The sequence below is a fragment of the Pungitius pungitius genome, chromosome 5 (genome assembly GCF_949316345.1).
Source record: "Pungitius pungitius chromosome 5, fPunPun2.1, whole genome shotgun sequence".
Lineage (NCBI taxonomy): Eukaryota > Metazoa > Chordata > Actinopteri > Perciformes > Gasterosteidae > Pungitius > Pungitius pungitius.
The window spans coordinates 19,999,716-20,027,167 of NC_084904.1; the positions used below are offsets into that span (position 1 = coordinate 19,999,716).

The following is a 27,452-nucleotide window of genomic DNA, read 5'->3' on the forward strand; positions in this document are numbered from 1 at the left end:
AGTTCATAATGAAAAGACTCCGCCGCTGCTTTTCCCCTCTTACTAATTCTTCAGGAGTCAGAAGGAAGTGAGGTTCTGATGGCGTGTGTGGCATCGATCTCTTATGAGAAAGCGGCTCCTATAAATTCAATCAGTCCTCTCCGTTGCCTGGTTGTGGACTTTAAGCCACCTTGACTTTTTATGGAGATGGGCCATTCGTTTGCTCCCCTCTGTATTCCCCTCCATCCCTCTTTTTCAATTGCACATTGACTTTTCATTCTCCGCCTGCCTCTGTGTGCGTCTGTGATTTGTTATTTCTGTCTGTTTTTTCGCTGTCTGAAGGCACCGATATAAGAGCGCCCCGCCATGCGGTAGCCTGCAATCCCCAAACACAACAGTTTCCCCCCCCTCCCCCCCCCCCCCCCCTTCTTCAAACTCACTCACAACAGGGCAAAACCGATGGCACTGGCCGTATATTGCATTTGCTTTGAGGAGCGACTCGCTGAGGCGCTGCACGTAACGCCAACACACATTTGTGTGAGTAGTTATTGCAGGATGAAATAGACAGATGGCTAATGGGGGGAAGGGAAGGAAGTATTTCGCAATCATAAAGGAAATATACCAAAGGCTTGGAAAACAACAGTGCCACCTGCAGCTTGATATCACAACAACGACGGAGTCGTTGTAGTGCATCGAAATGCTGTGTCAATGCAGTGGAGTTTTGACCCTTCAGCCTCCGTGGCATGTCAGACACAACTCTGGGTTAAGGCGCTGCATGCTTGCACGGGTCGAGGGAGGCTGGAGGGAGAACATGGTCCAAGGTGTTTTGGGCCAATGTGTCGCGCTCGTAAGCACGGAGGAGTTTTTTTGAGAGTCCCAACGTGAAGCCCCGAAACCCTCCCTCCGCTGTCACTCTCCCCCTTCGTCTCCTCCTCCGTGAAGTCACCCGTCCTCTCGTCGACAGCAAGTGTTCTGATGCCCACAGGTGTCGACGCACACAAAGTGTCCCCCCCCCCCGTCTACCCAGCCGTTTGTCCCCGAGAGCGCTGTGCGTGGGAGCGTGCGTGCCTGTCAGAGAGCCTCTGGCCGTTTGCTGCGCTGCGTTGTCATTGGAGACGCATCGGCGCAAACACGCAAACGTGCAGCCTGGACGCGGAATCCAGGCCTTCACCGCAACCCCTCTTCCTTCCCCTTTCCTCTCTCTCTCTCTCTCCCCTCCTCCTCCCTGACCCTGATCGTTTGATTGACAGGGTCACTGGTGTGAGCAGGGTGAAGTGAACCCCGCGGGCTTGTTTCACGCTGTGGCCGGACCACTTACCATCTGACCACAGGGGGGCTTTTTGGGCGAGACAAACGTGCACTTGAACAGAAGCCCGTACTGTATCCTTGCACTCTCTCACGCACACACACACACACACACACACACATCTATACCTAGAAGTGACTGCTGAAAGTCTCCCGTCTGCCGTGGTTGCACAGTGGCAGACGGAAAATGAACCCGGCGTCCTTGAAGGGAAGCGGAGGTGCTCCCGCTGCTCGCCAAGGCTCCCACTCAACCTCTCTGAGTAGTTACCTTCTCTCCAGCTTCATCCCCCCCCGAATCCCACATGCGCACACCCACTCGCACGCCCCCCCCCCCCCCCCCCGCCCCGCCCTCCCAGCGAGCTGTCAGGGAGAGCAGCCGCAGAGCCGGGCCTTCTGGGAGTTGTGGTTTTTATTTTTTATTTATTTTTAAGGCCCTGAGTGGGCCATTGGTCTCCGGCTGACAGGCCGGATTTGATTCTTGGCCTGATTCCGTCAGTCCGTCAGCTCCCAACCGGCCCGCATCCGATTAGTGGCTAAATATACGAGGCGCAATCCCAAATGACGATTCATCGGAGGGGGGGGGGGGGGGGGGGGTTTGTGTGTGAGGAGGGGGGAGGGCCTCGGGCTCTGCGAGCTCTAACTGCCTCTGTGAGGTTGGTCAGCACGTCGTTTGTGGGGCTCAGAAGCACTTCGACACTCGCAGAGACTAAAAGCACACGACCCAATGAGCGGCATGTATATGACGCCACGTGGAGGACGACGCTAAGTTAAACTTTTAACTTTGCGTGTGGTTGCACCTGCACAGGGGTCTTCCAGGCGGATGTTGCCGAGTCTCCACTCTTCAGCAAGGACCATAGTTCTTTTTCATTTACGTTTAAGCGTAAAAATACACGACAGTAGTGCACTTTAAATGGGTTTACATTCGTTCTCAGGAGGAGACGTATTTGTTTTAATTTGTTTACATGTGATGTCATGTGTTTTCCCTGCAATCCCAGCCTCGGGGGACGTTGAGTAGTTCTAAAGGGACTCCACTTTCCATCGAGCGCCTCGTGATTTGTTGCTTTGGACTCTCCTTTTACCCTTCTTCTCCAGTCCACCCCCACCCCCCCTCCCCGTCCTCATGCATCTCCTTTACATATTTTAACAGTTAAGTCTGATATCGGCGCGCCGGCCTTTTAACTCGGCTCCTCTCCTGCCCTCTCTGCTCCCATTTCTCCTCTAACTAGTGTTTTTCGCTCTATTTGTTGTGATAAATGACTGTTAGACGTGATTTCCCCAAGATCATTTCTCTCTCAGGGCCACGCACCATAATTAGACGGCATGATTAATAATTCATTCTTTCTCTTTTCCCCCCCCCCCCCTCTTTCGGAGTCCCTGTCTGAGTGTGTGTGTGTGTGTGTGTGTGTGTTCTGGGGGATGCTGACATCCATCATACAGTATAAACCCGGCAATTGAGTCATTTTCGATTCTGATGGCAAAACAATAAAAGCGTTATGATGAAAACAATGAAAATGAGTCCACAGTAGAGACAAAGAGCTTATTTGTCAGCGTGATACAAAGGAGACATATTTAAAGCAATGGCAACACAACGCCGTTCCTGCAAAGATCCAAACACACAGTTTCCGTCAGGTGTCTCTTCATCATCCAGCCTTCAGATAATTTAACTCATTAAACTGAAAAAAAACTCAAAATCCAGCTTTAACCTTACTTAGAAAGAAGAGAGAAAATATATCTGTGTTCCATTTGATGACATTAAATGAACAGCCTAAATTCATTCATTTATTTTTGCAATACTGTAACATCAGCTAGAACAATGGAAGTCTTTACATCTTCCCGCCACGTACGAAATAATAAGACTCTTTATTTCCTGTTGGAAATCGAGTTCTTATCCCGAGCTTAGGGAATATAATAAGTAAACATAACTGGTCGCTCCACAGTAGGAAATCCACTGGAGGGAAGTTTGTGCCGTAGACCATGTCTGATTTGGTGCCATTGCAAAGAAACAAAAAGAAACAAAAACCGACTTAATGCAGGTTTTTGCTTATTCCACAGTCAATATTCACTGTGGGAGTTGAGCCTCCGTGACAGCAAAGGCACAAGATGCAGATTACCTCAAACCCTCACGGCTCTTCCACCTCAGTGTGAATCACAGTGTGCAGGGGGTTATTGCTGTTCATAAAACACACCACAGTGTTAAAAGGTCTGCGTTTCACTTTGAGCCAGTGAGGAATCCTCCAGGAACAGTTTCAGCTTCAAGTGTTGTCCTGCTTTTATATTTCCACCCAACCCCAAAACACACCAAACGGAACAGCGGAGCCCGGACGCCGCTCCAAAGGGTGTGGTTTCTTACGTGAACACGACCTCTGACCTCTCCAGACGTGTTTAAAGAGGAAAAAAAAAAAAAGGTATGAAATCAAAACACGACACACCTGAGCAGGAACATTTTGGGGGGTTGCAATGGTCTGGAGCCTTTCTCACCTTTCCACAAATAGCCTGGCATTCTTTTTTTTTCTTTTTTCTTCCTCACAGAGAAATCATTCTTTGCTCAAATAAATTAGAGAACAAATCTAATTTTGGAGCCTGCAGGGGCGAGCAGCCCCATACCTCAAAAGAGAAATATCGTAAAAAAAAATATATATATTGTGGACGATGGAGGAAAAGCAGAGATGGATGTGATACCCGGTGCTGCACTAAATCAATATCTGATTACACACACACACACACACACACACACGGAGGAAAGGTCAGAGAGTGTATCTGCCCCAATGTGTGAGGACAGAAACGCTGCAGGACGGGGCCACGCAGTGGTGACGCCGTTAAATGTGTGTGTGTGTGCGCGTGTGTGTCACTCTGCTTTTGCACCAGATTTCTCACACAGCCGCCACAGATCGATACCGCCGGACTCCTCGTGCGTTTGTGAGATTGGCAAAAGGGGGGGATTTAAGCACAATAGGAAGCAGTAAAGTGTGAGAGTCGGAGCCGACGTGGTGCTCAGCCAGGTGTTCTGCAGGGAAAAAGAAAACTCTAAAACTTAAATAATGTGTTTTTTTCTTGTTATAATCACAACATCAAACTGTGCAGTCGGCTCTAAAATCCAATATCTATTTTCAACTTCTTTTGGGACCTGTTTCGATCGGCCTCACAACAATCCAAGCCGTATATATATATATATATGTTTAATTAAGAGAAGCCTTCCAGCCTCTTTTCTGACTGAAAAGTTGTCTTGTTTTGCAAGCGGCACGCAGTCTGCTGATTGTACTTAATGACGAGAGAGCAGTGGAAACCCGAGAAAAGATCGTTATCAGTAGATGGAAAGAAAAGGTGTGTATACGTAACAGTGTGCGGAGGGAAAAGCAAGCTCTCTTTTTACCTGCAGAAACATTTCGTGGTTCTTTTCATTCAGCTGCAGCTTTTTTTTTTCAATTTTTTTTTTTGTTTAAAAGATGCTGAGTGACAATCTGTCCGGCGATCAGAGTCGCGGCTGCTTCGGCTTTCAGGAAAACGGGGGCTCGCGTGAGGCAGTGGGAGTGGGGGGAGATGAGTCGGCCTTAATGAGATCTTCGGAGATGTGTGCAAATGAACGCCGGGAATTCACTTGTTAGCGGCTCGTCATCCGTATCTCATCAAAATGATAATTCCTATCTTGTTATTTTGCAGCAATTAGACGAAGCGGAGCGGTCCTGGTGGAGTCTCCCTCTCTCTCTCTCTCTCTCTCTCTCTCTGCACACGGTTCTATTGTTCGCCCCGTCTCTCGTCTTCTACCTTGCGTCTCGCGTCCTTCGCTCCGTCTCATCTCCTCCCGGAGACAAAGAAACAGTCCTTGTATGTTGAGATGTGCTCTTCAAATCAGTTCTTCGTTTATTTTAACAAGTAGTTCAAAGGAGAGTAAAAATGTTATGTGGCGATTAAACAGCATCCGCCAGACTAATCCAAATAAAATTGAAAGATGAATACAGCAGATAAAAGCTATGCGAGTCCCTGTGGCGCTGCTTAATGCCGTTTCTGCTCTAATTGACTTGAATTTAATCAAATATCTTCATTTTATCATTCGATTATGGTGATATATTAAACATTAGTTGTATATCCGCTTCATTAAAAACTAAAAACACGAGTGAAATAAAATATAAAGACGGCCTCCACCCGTTTACTTTAATAGTCGTTATACAAAAGGCTCATTTCAACCTCAAAATCAAGGTAAGGCCCAAAATCTGATCAAGTGGGTTTGTAGTAATCTCCTCATCCCGGAATGTTTGTGTGAGCCACATTTAACATCCAGATGCAAGTAGCTACAAAGGAATGCCAGCTCCATCTGGGAGCTCTGCGGGCTTGGCTAAATGTTCCCTCTCTCCCTCGTGTGTCTTCTCTAACCGTCTCTGCTGTGTGCCCCAAGGAAACAAAGCATCGAATCTATTAAAAAACAAAAACAAAAAAAAACTTCAGAAAACAGGATCCTTGGGAGACCATCTAAGTATGTACAAACACACACACACACACACTCACACACACTCGTGTCCCTTCGCTGAGCCGTCTTAAAAGCATTTGCATGTTGCATGTCGGTGTGAGTCTGGGTGGGTGGGGGGGGGGGGGTTGTGGTTTTGTCCCCTTGTGTGTACTTGATGGAAAGAGTCACTGTCACTTTGTTTTTTTTCTTTGCATAGCATTTGTGTGCGTGACCAGAGAGAGAGAGAGAGAGACTGTTGGGTTGTTGAGGTGGGGGGTAAGAACAGTACAAGAAAGACGGAACAAGAACATGACGTTTGCCTGTCTGTGCGTGTGTGTGCGCGCGCACGCGTGTGTGTGTGTGTGTGTGTTTAAAGTTGCTCGATAGGGGGTCTGTTCATGTTGGAGGAAAAACCTATTTGCAATCAAAAAAGCACTATGCCAGGAAATAGCCCATTACTTCCCTCCCTGCTATCGCTCTTTCTCTGTGTGTGTGTGTGTGTGTGTGTGTGAGAGAGGGGGGAGAGGAGGAGGAGGAGGGTGAGGGCGGGTGTGAGTTAGGAAGGTGATGTGCATGTGGACATTTGGTGGAGCGGTGCCTATTGGACCTGTGGCTTGTGAGGGCGGGTGGATGGTGGGGAAAGGAGCTAAATGTCAAACTATCGACACCCCAAATAGCAGTTATTTTGTTGTACACTCACATAGCTTCACATAGTAGGCGGGAAAATAAATCATTCATTATTCAGTTTTCAAACATAATGTCTTTACTTAATGGGCAGTTTTGTCCATTGACCCTTGGCTAAGTCCCGCCCCCTTTAAACGAAGACGGGCCAATCATAACCTAGTGTCAGACAGTCCACAGCCACTATGGGATGGTTTTGTGGACACGACTCCTGCTGCATTAGCGGGGCACATCGGCCCTGATGAGCGAGTCCAGTTCAGAGTTCCACTGTAGATTCTCCCCCCCCCCCCCCCCCCCCCCCCGCGGTGAGGGGGAGGAAAAGCCTCATCAAGGAGAGGATCCAGAATTCAAGGTCCAAGGCACTTCAGGGGATGAAAAACCCCCACCAAAAAACCCCTCTTCATGCATCAGCATGGCGTGCGGGGAGGGGTGTCACTATCAAGGTGTCAGTGTGTGTGTGTGTGTGTGTGTGTCTCTCTCGGTGCTATTGATCCTCTGAACACTCACCTTGAGAGCGCGCGTCTCACGTGTGCACGTTTGAATGAACATCGCAGCGCGGGGAGGTAAGCGTGTGCAAATGTGTCCACAAGTAGCACACTTCACCCCCCCCCCCCTCCGCCCCCCCGTCTCTCCCCCCCCCCGTCTGTGCCTTGATATTAACAACTCGTTCCCCCCAGAGTCCCCTCAGTCTCTACAGTGACAACCTGCCTCTATCTGGACAGGCTGGACACATTTAATCACACTCTCTCACACACACACACACATGGATGGATCTACTTGTCTTTGTGTGAAAAGGGAGAAAAGGGAACATTTCAGAGTAATGTATTTTCTGTCGTGAAAACACAAAGACTTGAACAACGCTGCAGGGAAGCCTGGAAGAACGAGCCATCATCTTGTTTTATATTACATTAAATTACATTTTCATTGGTTGTTGTTGAGCCTGCGTGCGTGTGTGTGTGTGTGTGTGTGTGTGTGTGTGTGTGTGTGTGTGTGTGTGTGTGTGTGTGTGTGTGTGCAACCATTTGGGTCTCTGTTTATGCAGGCCGTAGCTGTGTGTACATGGTGCAGTGTGGCATGGATGTGTATGTCTGTGTTTGTGTGAATGTCTTTCACCCAAAGATGAGAGAGAGTCCGTTTCTTCTGTGTCTATTTGCTTGTATGGTTCTAATAATGTCTTCTTTGTGTTCACCATTGTGCGTTTTAGTTACTCAGTGGGGTCCACCAATTGGAACCATGTTCGCCTTTGACGTTAAAATGAAACATCTCCATGTTTGTGTGTTTAGTCTGAAGATGGACTCAGGTCCATCATTAGCAATAAAGGCTGCATGAAATGCAAATGAAATAAATCTAAAATATTAGAATAGAATTGTAACAGAACTTAGTTGTGATAAACGTATTGAATGAATCATTAACCACAATGAATGCACGAAGGCTTGAATCAAAGACACACACACGGTTACCATTTGCTTCCTCTTCTCTCTCTTAATGTGGTTTGATCCAAGAGAGTTTCCTCTTCGCTCTCTCTACCATGTTGCTTTTCCCTTTCCCATGACATTACGGGGCCTGGTAACCGATGGCAACCCACATCTGACAGCTGGTCAGCGGAGGCTAACGCATGTTAAAAAGACTCAGCGGGTGCGCGTGCGTGTGTGTGTGTCTGTGTGCACACTGGATGGATGGATGGATGGAAGTGCACATGGAGGTGTGGGATTGGGTGTGAATGGCTGCCAGGTTGAGGTGAAGCACACACAAAACCGCACAGCGATATGCGCTCTTCACACACGCACAGTTCGGGGTTGTGTTAAGCCACACTGACAGGGGTCCTCTCTCTCTCTCTCTCTTACTCTCTCTCACACGTACACACACATACACACACATACACACACACACTGATGGGGAAGTCGGGTGATGGCTGTGACAGCGTTGTCGGCCTCTGGTTCCGCCTGGCGTTGTCTTGCCTTTTCTTCTGTCTCTCTCTCTTTCTCGCCGCTTGTAGCTAACACATCTCTGACAGCTGTGTGTGTGTGTGTGTGTGTGTGTGTGTGTGTGTGTGTGTGTGTGTGCGTGAAAGTGTGTGTGAGAGAGAGAGAGAAATAAGCTGTTTACTCTTTCCTTTACCTCTATTTTGTTGTTGTAAAATGTTTCTTTACAGAAACCCCCTGTGTCTCTTTCTGTGTAACTCTCTCACGCACACACACGCACGCACACACACACACACACCTGCTGTCAGCCACTGGCTCTGCAGGTGCTGAGGGGAGATGCTCTAAGTGACAACTTCCTCTGAGCAAAAAGTGTGCCTTTGCCTTTCTGTGGTCATCCTCCCGTGTTCCATCCTTTCTTTCCTGCAGCGCTCTCTCCCAGCGGAGGTTTCCTCTCGCCTTGCCAGCGGTGCGTGTCTCTTAGTGTGTTTGTAAGTCTGTGTGTGTGTGTGTGTGTGTGTGTGTGTGTGTGTGTGTTCTCTATTGTCCTTTGAATTTCCCCTGAGACCACCACTTTCCTACAGTACACTTTGATAAGACAACCTGTCCTCCCTGCACTTGCTACATTGTGTCAGTGCGACAGTGTGTGTGTGTGTGTGTGTGTGTGTGTGTGTGTGTGTGTGTGTGTGTGTGTGCGTTTTGCAAACAAAGGGAGAGATTTTCCTTTAGCTACTAACGGCTGCTCCTCGGGTAGAGAAAGAAAAAAAAAAAAGCAAGCAGGTGTGAATTACTGAGGAGCTGCACTGGGCTGAACTGTGAAAATAATTTGTGAAAATGGAAAGTGGAACTCAATGGTTTTCATAATTAACCAACCGCCTCGCATTCATCTTGCAATGCAAATACAAAGGTGACGGAAAGCTGTCTTTAATTGAACATTAACAATACTCAACCGAGTGCCTTATTTTGTGACATTGCACATTTCACCCTGACGATGGTGTCGTGTTCAGAGTGGTACCCTGTGGATAACAAGGACGCCTGCACCATTCATTACGGACTGGGACCAAACGCGTTGCGTGTCGCTCTGCTAACCCGGCCAACTTAAATGTTTAGTCGAAGGCTGAACAGATGAACAGATGAAATGAAAATGGTCGATCCATCCGCTCTGAGCCTCTGGAGGAGGTAAAACCCCTCCGTGCCAACGCAAACATAGTAAGGGCTGAATTGAATCCCTGTCCAAATACAAATGTGCCAGCAGTGACCTTGGGGTCTAAAAAGTGAGTTTGGAAGCGCCTCGAGCTTCCATTCGTTCTACTGGACACCAGCGAAAAGAAGACTGCGGATCTATGAGACAATGACCCCGCTTCACGTTTGATTCATTCGCTCTGCGCACATTGTAAGCTTGAGTTTATGGTCTGAATTGCTAGATTCAGGATTACGTCATCACAGCAAAGTCATTAAACCTTTCAGGGGGGGGCGGGTTTCAGTTCATCAAGGTCCAACAGCCGAGAACAATGACCCACTGTCCAAACCGCATGTCCCACAGAGACGATGAGAGAGTGTTAAACTTCTGGTGTGTGAGTGTGTGTGTGTGTGTGTGTGTGTGTGGAGGCGAACAGGTATACACTAGAGGACAGTGTAATATTGTTTTGGAGCCTGGCGCTCGGGACGGAGCTAACACCTGAATGAACCTGTCACCGCAGACACATTGCTTTTTCAGCTCCAGCGATTAGACCGCACCCAAACACACGCAGCGTTTTCTGGGTGGTTTTTTTTTGGTTTCGGTTTTGCGCGCGTGTGTGTGTGTGCGTGGGAGACAGAGAGCGAGGTGTGTGTAGCTCGTGCATGGGCCTGCGGGCGTGTGTCTGAGAGAGAGAGAGAGAGAGAGAGACGTGAACAAAGGGGCGAGCGTGACGGAGCATCGTGCAGCGCCGTGCCAAACCTCCTCTGTCTTTTCGGGGGCTTCTTCCTGGAAGGAGTGAAATAACGTTACTTGTACTCTGCCCTTGGAACACGCCGCGCTGACGGATGCGCGGAGCCCGCGTTGAACCCCCTTCCTTCTTTCTTGTCGAAAGAGGAACGTGGATAAAGATTTTTGCCGTTCCCTTTTGTCCCTCTTTGCCACTCTGCTGCGTCACACGGAAACCACTGTAATCTGCTGCGTGTCCTTCAGAGAGGGAACTTAGGACACTTTATCTGACAAAGGACTGAAATTGCACAAGGGGCAGCTTGACAGACTCCCAGTGATGGTTTTTACAGAAATACAACTTGGACTAACATAACCTCGACTATTCTTTAAAAAAAAAAAAAAAAGCTGCAATCACGTCACGTTACAGTAACGGTAATAACCAAATGTGACCAACATTTAGTGCTATATGATCAATGCACAGGCGATGATGATGGTAACCAACCGAGGTGTGTACGCGGGGGGGGGGGGGGGGGGGGGGGGGAGGTTACGGATGTCATGTAATGCAAAAAAAAAAAGATGATGAAAACCAAATTGAAGAAAGGAGCAGATCGAGCCAAGTTGGACACTAGATGACAGGGAGGAGAAAAGAAAAAAAAAGCAGACATTCCAGTAGGTTTAAGAAGAAATTCAACCAGTGGTTGCAGGTGTTTTCTTCCATCGCCTGGTGCTTATTTAAAAAGTAAAAAATCCCTGACCATAATTGCTTTTGTAAGGCGGTAATGGAATAAGTGCAAGCAAAATTGATCTGGTGACGTCCCCCCCCCCTGACTTGAGTTGCGTCTCGGAGCCGTAAGTGGTGGAGGGCAGTTTAGTGTTTCCGCGTGTGTGAGTAAAACGTTATGGCTCAATGATGCGTGTGGTAGTCAGACAGCGCCGCGTGACCATCGAAAAGGGACCCTAGTGGTGGAGGACGGGTCACACGGCGCCTCGTGCAGTGACCCGAGCATTGTGTACTTTAATATTAGCATTTGTCGCTAACCCTCTGTGACATTTCTTTTCCCGCATATTACAGTATTTTAGAGGATTTATATTGATTGAGAGACATATTCTATGTTCTTTTTTTTAAATATTTGCAGGATTTCTGAATATAGCCATGATTATCTTGAAAGGGCTACATATATTATATTATTATTTGAACTCTTGTCACAGACCACAGCCATGATTTCTTCTGTTTTTTTTTCTCAATAGTTTTGAGTTTTGCATTTTACTGAAGCAGCTTTGAGTTTGGTATTCGTGAGATGAAGGGAAAGGTCGCTCTCGTGCTTTTGACAACGTGAATGAGTGAGTGAGCTGAATTACTCCAGACAGTCCATGTTTAGGGGGTTGATTCCTAAATATGAGCACAAGGACCGAATCTGGCGATAACCTCGAGTAATTGAGACATACCAAGCTGTACAGAGGTAGATTTTGAGCTGACATTACACTCCAGATTGATTTCATCCACTATAAAAAAATAAAAGCTCCTTCGTTTTGCACTGATTTTACTGCATCAGTGAGCTGCAATAAATAAACACTTGGCAGTGACATTTAGGGCCCTCTGTGACATTAATTCCACGCCGACACGTCAAATTTACAACCAATTGCCACGTCGCAGTTTCAATTTGTGTTATTGACTGTGGATATTTGTGGCTCTGACAAAAGGCAGCGCAGGCTCCACTATAGATGGTGGCTTTCTATCCGGAGAAAATAATCAGGAATAGTAGGAGTGAAGGTTTTATGGGAGAATAGCGGAGAGATTTATCCGTCTTTGTTTCTACTTTGGTCTAATTGGTCCACGCGCACCTGCTGTCGCTTCTACCCGCCGTGTTTTTTGTGCATTATCCAGTCCTTTAAATGTTCACTTCATCACAACCTATTCAGCAAAGATGGTTCCATGTCTCATAGCACATTTTCGAGAAAAAAAGTCGAAAACAACAATATTGAGATTTTCCTAATTTTTCCATTCCCGTGCAGCTTTTTTTTTTTTTTTTTTTAAATGCACCTGAAAATACGTCTGAATACTTATTTTTGCTGCGCTAATTGGGCATTAACATTTCAATCTAGACCGATTTTTCGACCTACTACCCGTGCTTTTTATTAAATCTGCAATGAAATCCCTTAATATCCCATCTCTGGCACCCATTGGACAGCGGCAGCTCGCAATAACGACGGAATGATGAAATTATAACAAGCATTTTGTAGGCAGGCCGGCTTTCGGGTAACAGACACCGTGTGGGGGGGCGGGGGGGGAGGCATTGGTGAGAGAAAAACACGCACCATAGAAGAATCTGGAAAAAGGGGTCAAGGGGAGCTGACACCCATCATTTTTCCCTCCTTAATCTATCTGTGTAAGACATCGCTCACCCCACCGACACACACACACACACACACACACACACACACACAGACCGGCGCCAGATATCACAGACCTCTGGCAATTGGCTCTGTCGTGACCTTTAACCATTAAACATCTGTGTGTGTGTCCGTCCCAGATGCCTGTAAGACCCATTTGAAAAAAAAACGTTGGCTCTGAAATCCATTTACTTTCTTCCTCTTGTGATTCATCGCGTGGTACAGTTTCTTCTCCCGATTTGCACGTGGCACGTGTTCCTCTGGTCATTCCTTCCCTCTGGATTTGGCCGCAACCTTGACTTGCGAATGCAGCCCACCGACTCCCCCCCACCCCTCCCCCCCCCCCCCCCCCCCCCCTCGGTGGCTGAGCTGTAAGAGGAGGAAGATGCAGAGAGTGTCTGTGGGGACTAATGATCGGCGGCGTGTGATTCATGGCGGCAGCAGATAGTCGCAGTCTGACAGGAGGAGAGGAGAAGCGGGTAATGAGTCTACAAAGCTGCGAGGGCACGATGTGCGCCGCCGTTTTTTTTTTCCCCGAAGTTGTCAAAATGACAAAGTGTCACATTTTCTGCGAGTGGGAATCAGAATCGAGGTAAAAGTACCAGAGAGAAAGTTGAAAAAAATAAATCTGAAAGTGATTATCTGGAATTGTTATGAACAGATTCTTTTGGTAATAAGTGATTTGATAACGTCTCACAGTGGACATGCCCATCCAGTCGTTCTCCTCGCCTCGTCGGGTCATCAAGGTTCAACCCGGGGAAATGTTCCTAAAAAGACATTAAACGCCGCCCCCCCCCCCTCCCCGTGTCCGCAGGCTGGAGAGTCCCTCGTACGAGGTGATGCAGCTGGAATTCGAGGTGGACAACGTGATCAACCTGGTGCCGACCCAGACCCTGCACTGGAACGCCGAGTACCCGGCGGGCGCGCAGGCCCCGCCCAGGCCGACGGAGAAGGTCTCGCACCTCTACATCAGCAACGCCGACATCCAGGGAATCGTGCCGCTGGCTGAGGTAAGCGGTGACCGGGACGGGTCGCCACAGGTGGATATATCGAGCCCAATCGCCTCCTCTTAGCCCGTCCTGCTGACACCTCCGGTCCATTCCTTCCCTCCAGGTTGGGTTAGAGCTCTAAAGGTCAGCTGGTTTACCCCCTGCTGTCGCTACCAGCCCCCCTGGTCTCACACACACACACACACACACACACACACACACACAGCAGGTGTCACCCTCACAGGTTTTCAAATGACAAGCAGCATTAAAAAAAAAAGAAAAAATGCAAACACAACCAAGCAGTCCCACGCACTGATGGTTCCTCCCGTGCATGTGTCACGCTGGCAGGTGTCATCCCCCGGGGGGGGGTCCTCTCGGGGTTCTTCCATAAAGAGCCGGAACATCATTCTATCATGTTTTGAGTCTAGTAAATATTTTTGACAAAAACAATTGGCAAATATGTTAAGTTTCACACCAAAAGTAATGAGCAACTACTACTTTTCAATGCAAATTCTTATTCATCTTTCAATTTCTATTCTACTGATTTAAAGAGCAAACCATGACATAAAAAAAAACATGCGTTAAAAGTTATCTTATATTTGTAAGCTTTCTCATCATCAGCACCCTACTTTCACTGATGACATCAGACGCGTCACATAACACACACCAACGCTCCGGCCACAGAACTTCGCTCTAAAAAAGTGAGGAAGAGGAAGATTAAGAGGAAGAAGAGGAGGAGGAGGAGGAGGATGCTTTTCAAAATACTCCCAGTTCCATTACCACTGAGGTAGAGCTAATCTGGCCTGATAGCCCTCCTTCAGACACCAGAGCCTTAGTGAGGAAACCCAATTTTGTCCAGGCTTTTGCAAGCTTGAAACCATCATTTCAAATAGCCGTGCTGTTGGGAATGTTTTTTTTTTTTTTAAGGGGTCCGTGTGAATAGTTTCTTGGGTTAGAAATACCACATATCTTCCCCCTGAATACTTAGAAAAAGAAGTATTTTAATCCCATTACAGATCATGAATTGGTGTTGTTGAAGTAAATGAATGTGAGGCTTCACCTTTGAACATCAATTTAAAACACGCTTGTCATAAATTGCCACTAACGCTGCCATTTAATTAGTTATCCAATTAGTTTTTTTTATTTTTGCTCTTTTTAAAAAGGAAAAACCAAACCAAAATCAGCTATCCAGTGCATCGTCGAGTATCACAAGAGACACAAAACTACGTCACCTCCGGGTTCAAAGCCAAAGGTTAGAAGTACTTTGACCTCTTCCGGACCGGATGCACACCCCGCCCCCCCCCCCCCCCCCCCCCCCCCTTCTCATTGCTCCAGACCAACGGGAGACCTGTTGTCATGTGAGACGCAACATAACCACGGAAACGAAACCCACTCGAACGAGTGTGTGTGTTTGTTAACTTCGGCACGCGTCCTTTGAACACGTTCGCCTTCTCGCCTTCATCTCTGTTTCGACGCCCCCCCCCCTCTCCTTTTGGTAAAAGCGTCAAAATGGCTGCTCTCAGAAGTCATTGCGCCTGCTGATTTGTTTACCAAAATGGCCGGGTCGTTGACTGCCTGGTTGTGGACGCGTCTCTTCGCAGGAAGAGGGGTCTCGGGGGTCAGAGGTCACCGAGATGAAAGCCGCAACGTTTCAAGGGGGTCTTTTGGAGGATGGGAGACGAGGGAATCAAATTATGAGCTCGAATCTTCAAAGCCGCCCGGATGTGAAAGCTTTCACCAAGTCTTGCATCGTTCATCCAAAAAAAAAAAAAAAAATGAATTCAACATCTGAGGAACGGAACCAAAGTGTAATGTTTAAAAAGTACCACAACCAACAGCAACGAGCAGCACCGTGAGCATCATTCCTCTGAGCCGTCTGAGCGACGGAGACGTCTTCTGACGCCGGCTCGTCCACCGTTCCGGCGTGGCTTCCCTCGTTCGCAACGCAGCAGCGAAAAGCAGAACGCCGCCTGCCGCTAATTCCGCATATATCCATTACGGTTCTGGTCTCCTGGCTGAGTGGGAAAGAATGAGGCCCTCTTCAGGAAACAAGGGATTATTAGGAGTAATTTGTCCTCCGTGGGGGCTGAAAAATTGGTTTCATCTTTGAGAGATAGAGAGAGGAGGGTCGGGGGGGGAGGGGAGAGGAGAGGGAGGGAAGGGGGGGGGGGGGGCAAAAAGAGAGAGAGAGAGATGGAAACAGAGTCCAGCTGATAGACACAGACATTCAAAGTCAACATTAGATGTTGCATTAATGTTACCGTGGGGTTGTTTCTGCAAATCAGACAAACAGAAATTACGAAAAAAAAAGGAAGAACAGTATGGTTTAGAACATAATCATGTATGGCTTTTAGCTCTCAGCCATGAGAATGGATATTATTGCATTGCATCCAATTTCCCGATGCTGTGTCATTACTGTCTCTGCTGCCTCAAACCAACCGTGTCTCACAATGACTCACAACCCCCTCGCTGCAGCATATTATTAAAAAAGATGTATTGATATTCTGATATAAGTGCTCCACCCTATACCCTGTCAGTGATAGACCCATATCCACCCCAGTTTCTATTTGCATGGCGTAATGGAGGTTTACACAGGTTCTAAAAGAGAAAAAGAATAACTAAAATAAGCGGTCAGCAGGCAGCAGATGAACACGCTGTCCACACGTATTATGTGTAAAAAAGTTATTACAAGCTCAGTGTTAGACTTCTACAATGGGCAAGTCTTGAGATGCCAATTCTAAACACACATAACAATAATAATGCAACTAGTAGTAGTACTTCCTTATCGGATTAGTAGAAAATGTACAGTCTCTTAACACATTTCCATGAAGCAAATATCACAGCAGAACAGCACGCACAGTACCGAGCGTCAAAACTCTTGTTTTTTTTTGTGATTTTAATAAGTTCCACGGAGACACTTGCATGTCATTGGTAAGGTCTCCTGCTAGAGCAACATCTGAAGTTTGTGTGACAAAAGCAAGGAGGGAGCACTTAAGATAAGTGGCCTCTTAATTTAACTCATCTGATTGGTTCTCTCTCAAAGGAAGTCAGTAAGTAGGAAGAGGAAACTCTGTAGTCAATAATCTGTTGGTGAAAGCAGACACACACACACACACACACACACACGGCTCTCAAACTCAATTATAGACTTTCCATTTTCACGGCCTGCGTGCCTTTTGTCTATTCCCCATTTGTTTTGTGTGCGTTTGTTTCAGCCGTGGTTTTCAAAGCATGTGTTTGCTAATTTAACGCTTAGCAACACTGCGTGGAATCAATATTACAAGCCTCACTTGCCTGTAATCTCATATGAAGAAAGAAGAGTAATTGAATGGCTGCTAAAATCAACAAATTGTAATCAGGAGAAAGCAGGATAGTCAATGATTCATAGTAGATTATTTATTCATTCATTCATTAATAGCCATTGCAGACACGTTCAGGGGTTCATCTGTCCGATATATTTACTTGATTGACCTTACGATTTTGGCTGTTTAGCTTTAATAAACACTGCTCACGTGATCCTGAGGCATGTGGGATCCTCAAAAGTCTTCCAAAAAATAAACCGATAACTAATTACTGCTGCTGAACAATGTACTATCCGCTCACATCATGTGACCAAATGTGTCGGCGAGGGATGAGTCATCATGGGGCCAGCTCAATGTTGGCCGGGTCTTTAATCCACCCAAACCTCACTGTTGAATCCATTTTTAAAGAGAGAGATGAAGACAAACTGAAAAAGGGGAATGTAAAGCTACATGAAACCCACGGGAGCTCAGGAGGTCTGCAACGTGACCCTCACACAGTGAGCAGGGCCCAACTTTTTTTTTTTTTTTTTAACTTGCCTTTTTTAAAAACCAAATCCGCAGCTGAGGACGGAGATCTCCTGCGCAGCGCAGAGGAGGAACGTAAAGAGTGAGGGATGGAGATGAGGAACAGAGAGAGAGAGAGAGAGAGGAGGCGGGAGCAGGGCGCTTCTGATGCAATTAGAGGTCCGTAAATCCAACGTACAAAGTCTCCGTGGGATCTTTGCGAGTGTTTTTGTGTGTGTGTGTGTGTATGTGTGTGTGTGTGGGGCTCTTGGTGTCTACCTCGTGTTTTCATCCCTCCTGCGTCCTGTTTTATCTCTTCCTCTCTTTCACTCCCCTCCCCTCCCTCCACAAACGGATATATTTAAGCGGTGCATGAAAACACAGCAAAACGTGTCACAACTTTCTTTCTTTTCTATGAAACGTCTGCTTATAATCATCTCATCAGATATTTGTTTTCATCGTACATTTCCGTTTCTTTGCCCGACATTTGCGCAGCTCAGATGAAATGATGTTTACATGGCGACGGTAACAGGAGCTAATTGCACGATCGAGCGGTCGAGTTGATTACTATGTGCTACATGTTAGTGCCGCAGTTCAAAGATAACTCAAAGTTAAAAGACAACAAATAGACTTCCCTCACGTACGTACACGAAGGAATAATAAAATCCTAAACACCTAATTGTACCCCACGTACACATAATGTGGTGCATATAATGTTAGTCTGCCTTTCACCAGCTAATTATACCTCCTCTAATAAGCTCTTTGCATAATTACCACTGACAAACCGTAACGCTGTCCCCAATAAGACTTTTGACCCCATTAGCACCTATGTGCGTGTGTGTAGGGGGAACGCGAGGGGGGGGGCAAAGCCCGTAGAGCCGACCTGCTGGCAGACAGACAGGAGAAAAGTAGGTCAGGCATGCGCTGATTGCCCCAGCAACGTGGCGATTGACTCTGAGACGCCCCCCCCCCATAAGCTTGTTTGCGTGTGATTAGCAGCCGCAATTATCGCGACGTCGGACAGACTGACGGACAGGTGGGTCGTCGAGGGACCCCGAGGCGTCGGCTGAGGGGTTTAGGACCCTTCCGTTTGATTGACAGTACAATTGATGCCTGACCAACAGAAACCTCCACACAGGAAATCAATGCCATGCAAATGTTGTTGTTTTCACCGTGGTTCATCGGAAGCAATGAGCGTCAAGGCCTCTTCCTTTTTAAACATTCCGCGGGTCAAATTAATTTGAACATTCACATAGTATGTCGAAAGGTGTAAATCAGTATTATGAGTTGTGTAGCGAGTGGCGGCAAAGTGAAAGATGGAGAAATTCTAGTCCTGATCCCTATTTCTTGCGATGGAATGTGGGTCCTGCTTATCTTGGTGCTACGTGGGATGCTGCGTCTGCATCGGCTGCAGATTATCACCACGAGGGGAAGAAGACTCTCCCTCACAGGGTCATCGCTTACACAAAAATACTATATTACTGAACCCTCCCACTAAGGTTTGGGCTACAAATACAAACACGTATGCAATAACACACTTTCAAAGACCTACACACCTTTTTAATATTCACTTAAAACTATTTTCAATCTTCTTAGAATTTCTGTGTAACCAAATATTCCAAATAATTGATGGACATTTTTCATCAAAGCTTTCTTTAAATGTCAACTTCCTTAAACATACGTGTGTGTGTACTCTTTACAATATCTTATATACTTTAAAACTCCAGTACTGCTTATTGACCACTGTACTCCTTTCCAGTAGTTTTGTTTAACCCCCCCCCCCCCCCCCCCCCCCGACCCTCCCTCCTCCCCCCAACAAGGCAATAAGGAGGTGTGAGTTTTGATGAAGGCCGACAAGCTCAGTCAATAATCTTCCTGAGGAAATGTGGGAAAGTAACACGTCTTGTGAAGCTTATTGAATAATCTTTGATTCCACCGGGTTGTGAAAGTCTTAAAATGTTTCTCCCACTGAAGGGAAGAGAAGAGCAGTCAGAAATGATTATTCGGAAGTCTCCTACATCACAGGAAACGTTACAACGTTTGTCGGAAGCCAGAAGAAATGACTCCGCGTAACAAATGGCGCACACATGCGCACACAGTCACATGGTGATGCACTCACAAGAGTATGTAAACCCACACACACGACTGTGTTAAAGGCAAACGAATGAGCCGGCACTCCCCAGGCCTAATAGTCTCGCTGTAATTAACATTGTCACAGTGATAATAGCCATTTATGCCTGACATATCACACACACACACACACACACACACACACAGTCCAGAAACCTCTATCTTGTCCAGGCAGCTCGCCCAGCTGTCAGCTCCCTCGTTCGTCTCCTCCTCCTCCTCATCTTCGTCAGTATTTAGACCTCATGATCCGTCGTTTCTCCCAACGTTCACGCTCCGCCTCCCTCCTCCACCTCCTCCGTTCCTCCTGTCTCCTTTTCCTCCTGTCTCCTTTTCCTCCTGTCTCCTTTTCTCCCACTTCCTTTTCAAATATTCAAAAAAAAAAGGAGGGCGGAGTTTAGCAGGACGCCAGGTAGGTTAGAAGGTTGCACGAATGGAACATCCACAGCAGGTGGTCGGACGGTCATTTTTCAGGCAGGTAAAAGATGAACAGAAGCATCCAGGTGTAGAGTCGATTTTATCTTCAGTCAGCTGATAAACCGAAATACTTTGGATTTTCATTTAAACTGAATCATTGAACAAGAACATGCGAGACGAAATTTCATGATGTGGCATCAGTCTTTATTTGGCCTTCTAGTTAACTCGCATTCAATCAATCCAATACCAAATTCGTACTTCAGATTACTGAATAAAAGTTCTTTTCAGATTTTTGTTCAGTTAAACCACTCAAAAACACAGTCCACAGGGGTTTCAGCATCGGCCCGACTGAGCAGCTGATGCCGTACTTGATGCTGCAGCAGCCTTTAAGTGAGCGGCATTGACTCACTGCTGAATCACAACACACAGGTGAAGTTCATTTACTCCAATTGCAAAACGCAAGCCGCGTCTGCATCTTCCGCGAGAGACTTGGGGGGAGAGAGAGAGAGAGAGAGAGAGAGAGGGAAAAGAAGCAGAGCCGGCGCCCTGCAGTCGTTGCTGCGTTCCGCCCGACGACAGCCGGCATGAAAAAGTAACAACTTAAAGTGCTTTTTGTTCCCTCTGTGGGATTGCGAGCATTAATGTGGCATCGCATAACTGTTTGGCCGGATAGACCTCAAGGAGTGACGTCTCTCTGGTCAGAGAACGGGAGTCGCCCCCCCCCCCCCCCCCCCCCCTCTGTGTGTGTGAGTCTAAGTGCATGTGAGCCCCCTCTATTTTCCTCTTCTCCAAACACCTGCACGTTATTACCACTATCCGAGTGTGCCGAGTGTGAGGATGTAAATACATGGACCTCTTGTAATCAGCATGTGTAGCACATTGCCATTCTGCACATACGGGCAAGAGCATTCACACACACACACACACACAAATGTGCCGTCACTTTGTTTTCAATGGGGCTAAGTGCTTTCAACCAATTTTCCTTCCTTGCTGAGCCCTGACACACTCCAACACACACACACACACGCACATGCAAGCAAGTACACATACTCATACATAACACTCTGAACCGGTAGAGGTTGGATGAATGTGACGACGAGGTAAAAAAAGAAATGACGAGACAGTTAAAATACGGACAATTATTGATCTCTCTTTCTATATCTATCTATCTATCTATCTGATACATATCCTGCAAAATTGAGATAACACCTTGATGAAGTGCATGAACCAATAATGTTTCAATCCAAGATAACTCAACTCGAAACAACCTCAATTACTGTGTTAACCCAACTGGGAGAATGGGACTGGAGCAGCTGAACATCTGATTCACACACACCGTCACTGACTTTATTGCTCAATTAATCCAACATATAATCCAATAAACAACCCGAGGTGCATGCATGCATGGCCTGTCTCTTCCGTACAGATGTTTCATGCGTGTCACACACACACACACACAAACTTTCTTTGATGGATTCTGCTCGGTTTTCTTTCTTTTACAATCAGACTCAGATTCTAAAAGTTTTGGGGTCTGGCCACAATCTTCCAATTATTCCTTTTCTTTATCCCTTTATCATCCTGCCTACTCCTGTATACTGTATGTTCACTCAGATGAACTCACTATTTAGTATTTCACTGCTTTTTATTTCTATATTTCTACATTTTTCCCTCAGACCTTTTAATATTAAATACATGTGCACACAGATAAATCACATGATCACATAATGACACAGGTGCCTGGTCTGGATGAAATGTGCTGCCTGTTACTTGAGGGTATTTGTTTGATCCTAATGAAAAATCCATTTAACCCATTAACAGTTTCTCCGAAGCTAATTGGTAAATACTTCAATTGATGAAGTGGATTCAATTTATTTTCTATCTCCTCTGATGGCTTCAAACGAGATAAAGTAGACGTTCATGATGCAGTGCTATACTGCAGCACCAATGGACCACTTCAAATAGTGGTAATACTGTTAGGCTATGTGAATCAAATGGGAAATTACATTAGCCAATCATTTTTAATTCCAGAGTCAAACGGAATGACATCAACACACTTATGAAATGTAATTTATCAAACCTTTTCAAACTCCAAATTGCTGCAGAGTAATGGAATAAAAAACCCATTAGTGATGCATGGATGACAGTAGACCAATTGCACATGACTCCTACAAAAAGGTCCACTTTGTGTCCACACCTAAGAGAGTTTTCCAAATACAATAAAAAAAATAAAATACATTTTTAAAAAAGTATTAGTATTTAGTATGAAGGGCCTCCAGCATGAAGCCCAGGATACTGTTGGTATCCATGCAACCTGCAATAAGACTACAGACAAAATGTGCCAAACAGAATCCATCTACCTCTGACTCACCATGGAGATAAAGAGATATCAGTCATCACTGTGCATCTCAGCATTTACCGCTCCGTAAGAAGAACTCTGCTGATTTGTTTCCAGACAATTGGGTTTGTGATGAAGAGGTCACCGCCAGACCAAAGGGAGACCGGAGAGTCGCAAATGTTCCGAGCAATTTCCCCCGAATGGGAAACTTGACAATTTAAGGAATGAACATGAAAGTGCATTTGTTTTAGTGTGTGTATGTGTTACGTCCTTTTGTGCATTTACCGGAAGCACAGTCAGAGACTAGTGGCAGTAGTACTTCCACTTTGACTGCAAGAGCTGTGTGTGTCTGTGTGTGTCTGTGTGTGTCTGTGTGCCAGAAAGGGAGAGAGGTATAGACCAACAGACAAGAAGGGTGAGACTGAAAGAGAACTGCTTACATGCTCTCGTTGTAAGTCACAGTTGGCATCGAATTTGTACAGAAGAGCAAAAAGCTCCGTTTTTTTCACTGTGTCAACTCTTTACAGTCTTGTGTCTGTCTGTGTGTGTGTGTGTGTGTGTGTGTGTGTGTGTGTGTGTGAGGCACTCTGCGTGTGTTCCCTTCGATGGGTGGTCTCGCTCTAGTTGCTTCACTTTAAGTCGCACATTATTTACAGGGCGCACACACACACACACACACACACACACACACACACACACACACACACACACACACACACACACACACACACACACACACACACACACACACACACACACACACACACACACACACACACACACACACACACACGCGCGCGTGGATAAGCTTCATTGAAAAGAAAGGATGTTTCCTGGACTTCACTTCTCTCTCTGCAACATGCGCGCACAAACAAACGTGTCAGTACACACTGCATGCACGCATTTTGTCCATGCACGCACACAGCAGTGCGGGGGGGGGGCTGCAGGACTCGGGTTCATGCACACACGCACGGAGGTGTTTGACACAGCGGACCCGAGCGGTGCACACACCTCCTCGCAGCTTATCTCGCAGCCACTTCCTGGAGGCGGCGGGGAGCCGCTTGTTGACGAGCCACTTAATAATTCCCTCGGACAGCCATGAAATGCTCCTCTTTTCTGCCTCTGTCTCTCCTTCTGACTCCTTTGCTCTCGCTCTAATGTTCGTCTCCCCGCTGTTTTTCACCCGGAATTTTTTCAATTTTCGCAATTCTTTCGCTCTACTTTTCTTTTTTCTTTTACTCCTGTTTCTCCCTTTCCTTCTGCTCCCTATGACCTGTGAGGCCGGAGTGTGTTCCGTTGTGTCAGGAGGAGGCCGCTTCTACGGCAGGTCTCATGTGTCTCCCCCCCCCCCCCCCCGCTCCTCTGGGAGTCCGCTCCAATTATGACCGAATAAGAACATAATTCAATTACTCTTCCGTCCTCATTAGAGAGGCTCGTTCTCCAACGTGTTTCGGTGCCGGTCGGACAGAGGGGGGGTCGACCCGCGCAAATAGACGACCAATTACCTTTCAGAGTGAGGGATCGAGGCCCTCCACTGTGGTGCGTAGATGTTGCATTCTTTTATTAAATTTATTTTGGGCGGTGCTGCAGACGGCAGAGATTTAAACATTACATTATATATATTTTTGCCTTGTCTTCGGGGGGGGGGGGGGGGGGGGGGGGCTGCTGCCCCCGGGACACTCACACATTTAGGCCACACAGCGACGCAAACACACTCCCCCTCTTGGATTCTTTTTATCCCTCAGTGTGCTCTACTCGCCTCGGGGAGGGGGGGGGAGAAGAATCTTTCCCCATGTTTGTCGGTTTTTTGTTCCCGCACGTTGACTCTCTTTGTGCCCGTCATCTTCATCTTCATCTTCTTCTTCTCGCGCGCTTCCTCTATTTCGTCACAGCGTGCTTTTAATCCCGCTTTAAGCCCCCTCTTTCCCTCCCCCCCCCCCCTCACCTGCTTCTCACCTTCAACCTGATGTTACACATCAGCATCTGTTTCGGATTTCAGCCGAGGCTGAGCAGTGTTTTAGGAGGAGAGAGAGAGAGAGAGAGAGAGAGAGAGAGCAGAATAAGAGTCTTTGTGTATCTTTATGTAGGTGGATTATTATATCCACCTACATAAAGGTGGATTATTATTATTATTATTATATGGACTAATGGATTATCTTTGTCCATTGTTCTACTAATTCTTTGACTAAAGAATGTGAATATATTCAGTTAGAACGTGCAATGAAAGAACCCTCATTGCCACAATGCACCGCTTTCAGCATCAAACACATCGCCTTGATATGCTTTAAAGCAACATTAAGGCCAATGCTGACCCCCCCCCCCCGCGCTCAGACTAGGTCTCAACTCAACTAGGAGCGAGAAGCAGTCGGAAAAGGTGTCAGATTCCACAAATGTGCTCAACCTGAAATGTGTTCCCACAAAGACAGAGACGCACCCTGCGTCTCTGTCTTTGTGGGGACACATTTCAGCGCGCACAACTGATTGTGTCGAGTGGACAATGCAGCGCGTCCTGTTCTGCATCCTGAACGCTCGGCTGAATTCCACCGGAGTCAAACAACAGGGACACACCACCAAACAGCCCATCCAGAAACAGTGGGGCCGGCAAAATGTAATCAGGCTAGTGTGTGTGTGTGTGTGTGTGTGTGTGTGTGTGTGTGTGTGTGTGTGTTTGTTCTGGCGGTGATAAATGCCACGTTGGGGACTCAATGCAGAATAATCAAGATTGACGCTAGCCGACTGTGCTCGGAGTTGTGTGTGTGTGTGTGTGTGTGTGTGTGTGTGTGTTTGTGGGGGGGGGGGCAGGGTGCTGGTTTGTTTGTGCTATTTTTGTTGGAAGGATCCAATCAAATGTAATTTTGCTGATTACATTAATTGTGAGATTTTTAATCACCTTTTTTTTTCTCTCTCTCTGCTTAAAAACTGTTACACACACACACACACACACACATACGCATGGATCCTTTAAAACAAATGTTCAGTTGCTTGTCTTTTCTCTCTTTCTCCCCCCCCCCCCCCCCCCCCCACCCCCGTAGGACACGGAGGTGTTGAACACAGCCATCCTTACCGGTCGGCGCGTCGCAGTGCCCATCAAACTGGTTACCGTGGAAACCGACGGGCAGGTGAGGGAGGTGGACGACTCGGTCACCTGCACCTCGACGGACGTGGACGTGCTCAAGGTAGGCGTTGGCGTGTCATGAAACCAGACTCCCAGACACGCACGGACCACCAGATGTTACGTTTGAGACGATTGAGACGATTAATAATAGCAAAGTGAAATATATCTTTAATCGTGGTCTGCCAGGTAAAGTGAAATATGGATAAAAAAAAAAATCAAGAGTTTGAGAAAAACAAACTGTTTGAACTGCAGGGAGGAAATCACAATAATTTGAGGAAGCAAACGTGGGGTTATTTTTACACAGCAAGTAATCATCCTGAATCATCATTATACTTTAAAATCTTTAAGGATTTGTGTTTTTCTCTAATTCACTTTGTGCAGCGGAGCATAATGGGACACTTATCACAGCACGCTGGCTTTTTCAATCTCGCGTTCTGTTTACCGAAAGTTGCACGGGGGCAACTTTTCATTTAATAGACCATAAAAAGGCAACCTGGAGGGAACTAAAGTTCTTCACAACAAGTTCAGTGGGTTTTCCAAAGTAAAGCAGCATAACGAGCCGGGTCGGGACATACGGCACGTGGGTTTCCACCCCCAGCAACGCCGGTTCCTCATTGGACGAGAGCTCCGGGGGGGGGAGGGGGGGGGAGACTCTTGGCTGTGACATCACCAAGCGGGTACAGAGGAGAGGGGAAACAACGCTGGTTCCTACGAGATGGAGGAATATCATTGGGTGCTTTACACCTTTTATTTTGATTTTTTATCCTTAATAATCAAACTTGGCCCTGCCAGATGCAAACATGCTCGGTTGCATCGAAATAATATGAATGACTTCCAGCTGAGCAACAATGCCCTGTGGCATTTCCTTGTAAACATAGTTTGGTTACATTCAGCGTTACTGCCCAAAACGCATCCCGTATAACCTGAGGCCAGACAAATATTTTGAATGCATTTCCTTCAACTTTTCTTTGAAAAATGTGCACTCTTTTTTTGCTTGGTAGCATTCCTCTCTCCCCTTCCTTTTTTTTTGCCGATGCACACGAAAAGCAAAAAAAACACACTCCGAGAATGACTTCTCCAAAGTCCCATTATCGAACTTCAATGCACTAATCATTGCTCACTGTGGGCTCAATCCCCTCCCCGAGGAGGTCAGAGGTCAGCGTGGACCTGGCGCTGTCTCTCTGAAGGACGTCCGAGGTTCGACGCCGTGCTAGTTAATAAAAGCACAGAAACAGTCGTCATGCACCAAAAGTCCCGACTGCACGGCTTTGTAAACATCGCTCCGATGACAACAAACACAGAGTCCCCTCCGGCCTCCGCTCAGGTAAACACCACACGAGCCCCTCACGCAGCACGCTGCATCGCTGCTGCATCGACGCGTGGACGGATGTCGATTCGGGCAAATCGCCACCAGCCGAGAAGACGAGAAGCTCTGCGGCGACCTCCAGCCAGCCGCGAGTCGTTTGTTTGTTTGTGTGTTTGTTTGTTTGTGCGGAAAGAGGAGCGGTGATTAAGTGTGAGCAAACTGTTGTTCTGTTGACAACTGATGTGACAGATATTGCCTTTCTCGTCTTCCATTAAACACACACACACACGCGCGCGCATGGGACCCATGGGGAACAGAACCAGGTAGCTCTCGTTGGGTCACAATGACAGCTGTTAAGTGCAAATACCGCAAACCTGTGTTACACTTTACAACACCCACCCCACCGAGACACACACACACACACACACACACACACACACACAACGACACAAAAAAAACCCACGCACCACCCTCTGTGGCCTGACGATACCCAGCCAGCCAGCGCTGACATTTTATTCAGAACAACAAGATTCTTTCAGGAGGTGGTTTCAATAATTGTAAAGTCATCTCAGCTTTATTGTAACACAACAGAGTGGATCAAGTTGGACACTGGTCCCATAGTTGATGAGTGAACTTGTGCTTTAGTTTTTATAATTATTTATAGATCCGAGCGCCGGCAATAATAAAAAGCATTGAGCAGAGGAAATTAACGGGGGAATCAAGGCGTTTGTTTTT

The 27,452-nt window shown here is 46.8% G+C and overlaps 1 protein-coding gene across 1 annotated transcript in view; it reads left to right on the forward strand.

Annotated features, from left to right (window-relative positions):
- si:dkey-215k6.1 (transmembrane protein 132B) overlaps positions 1–26,009 on the forward strand; it is a 117,765-nt gene extending 91,756 nt beyond the window's left edge. Inside the window, exons 5-6 of the mRNA XM_062562513.1 lie at positions 13,437–13,632; positions 25,329–26,009. Coding sequence (XP_062418497.1) covers positions 13,437–13,632; positions 25,329–25,493 — 361 coding nt within the window. The 3' untranslated portion in view covers positions 25,494–26,009. The remainder of the gene's footprint in view (positions 1–13,436; positions 13,633–25,328) is intronic.
- Positions 26,010–27,452: the final 1,443 nt, after the last annotated feature.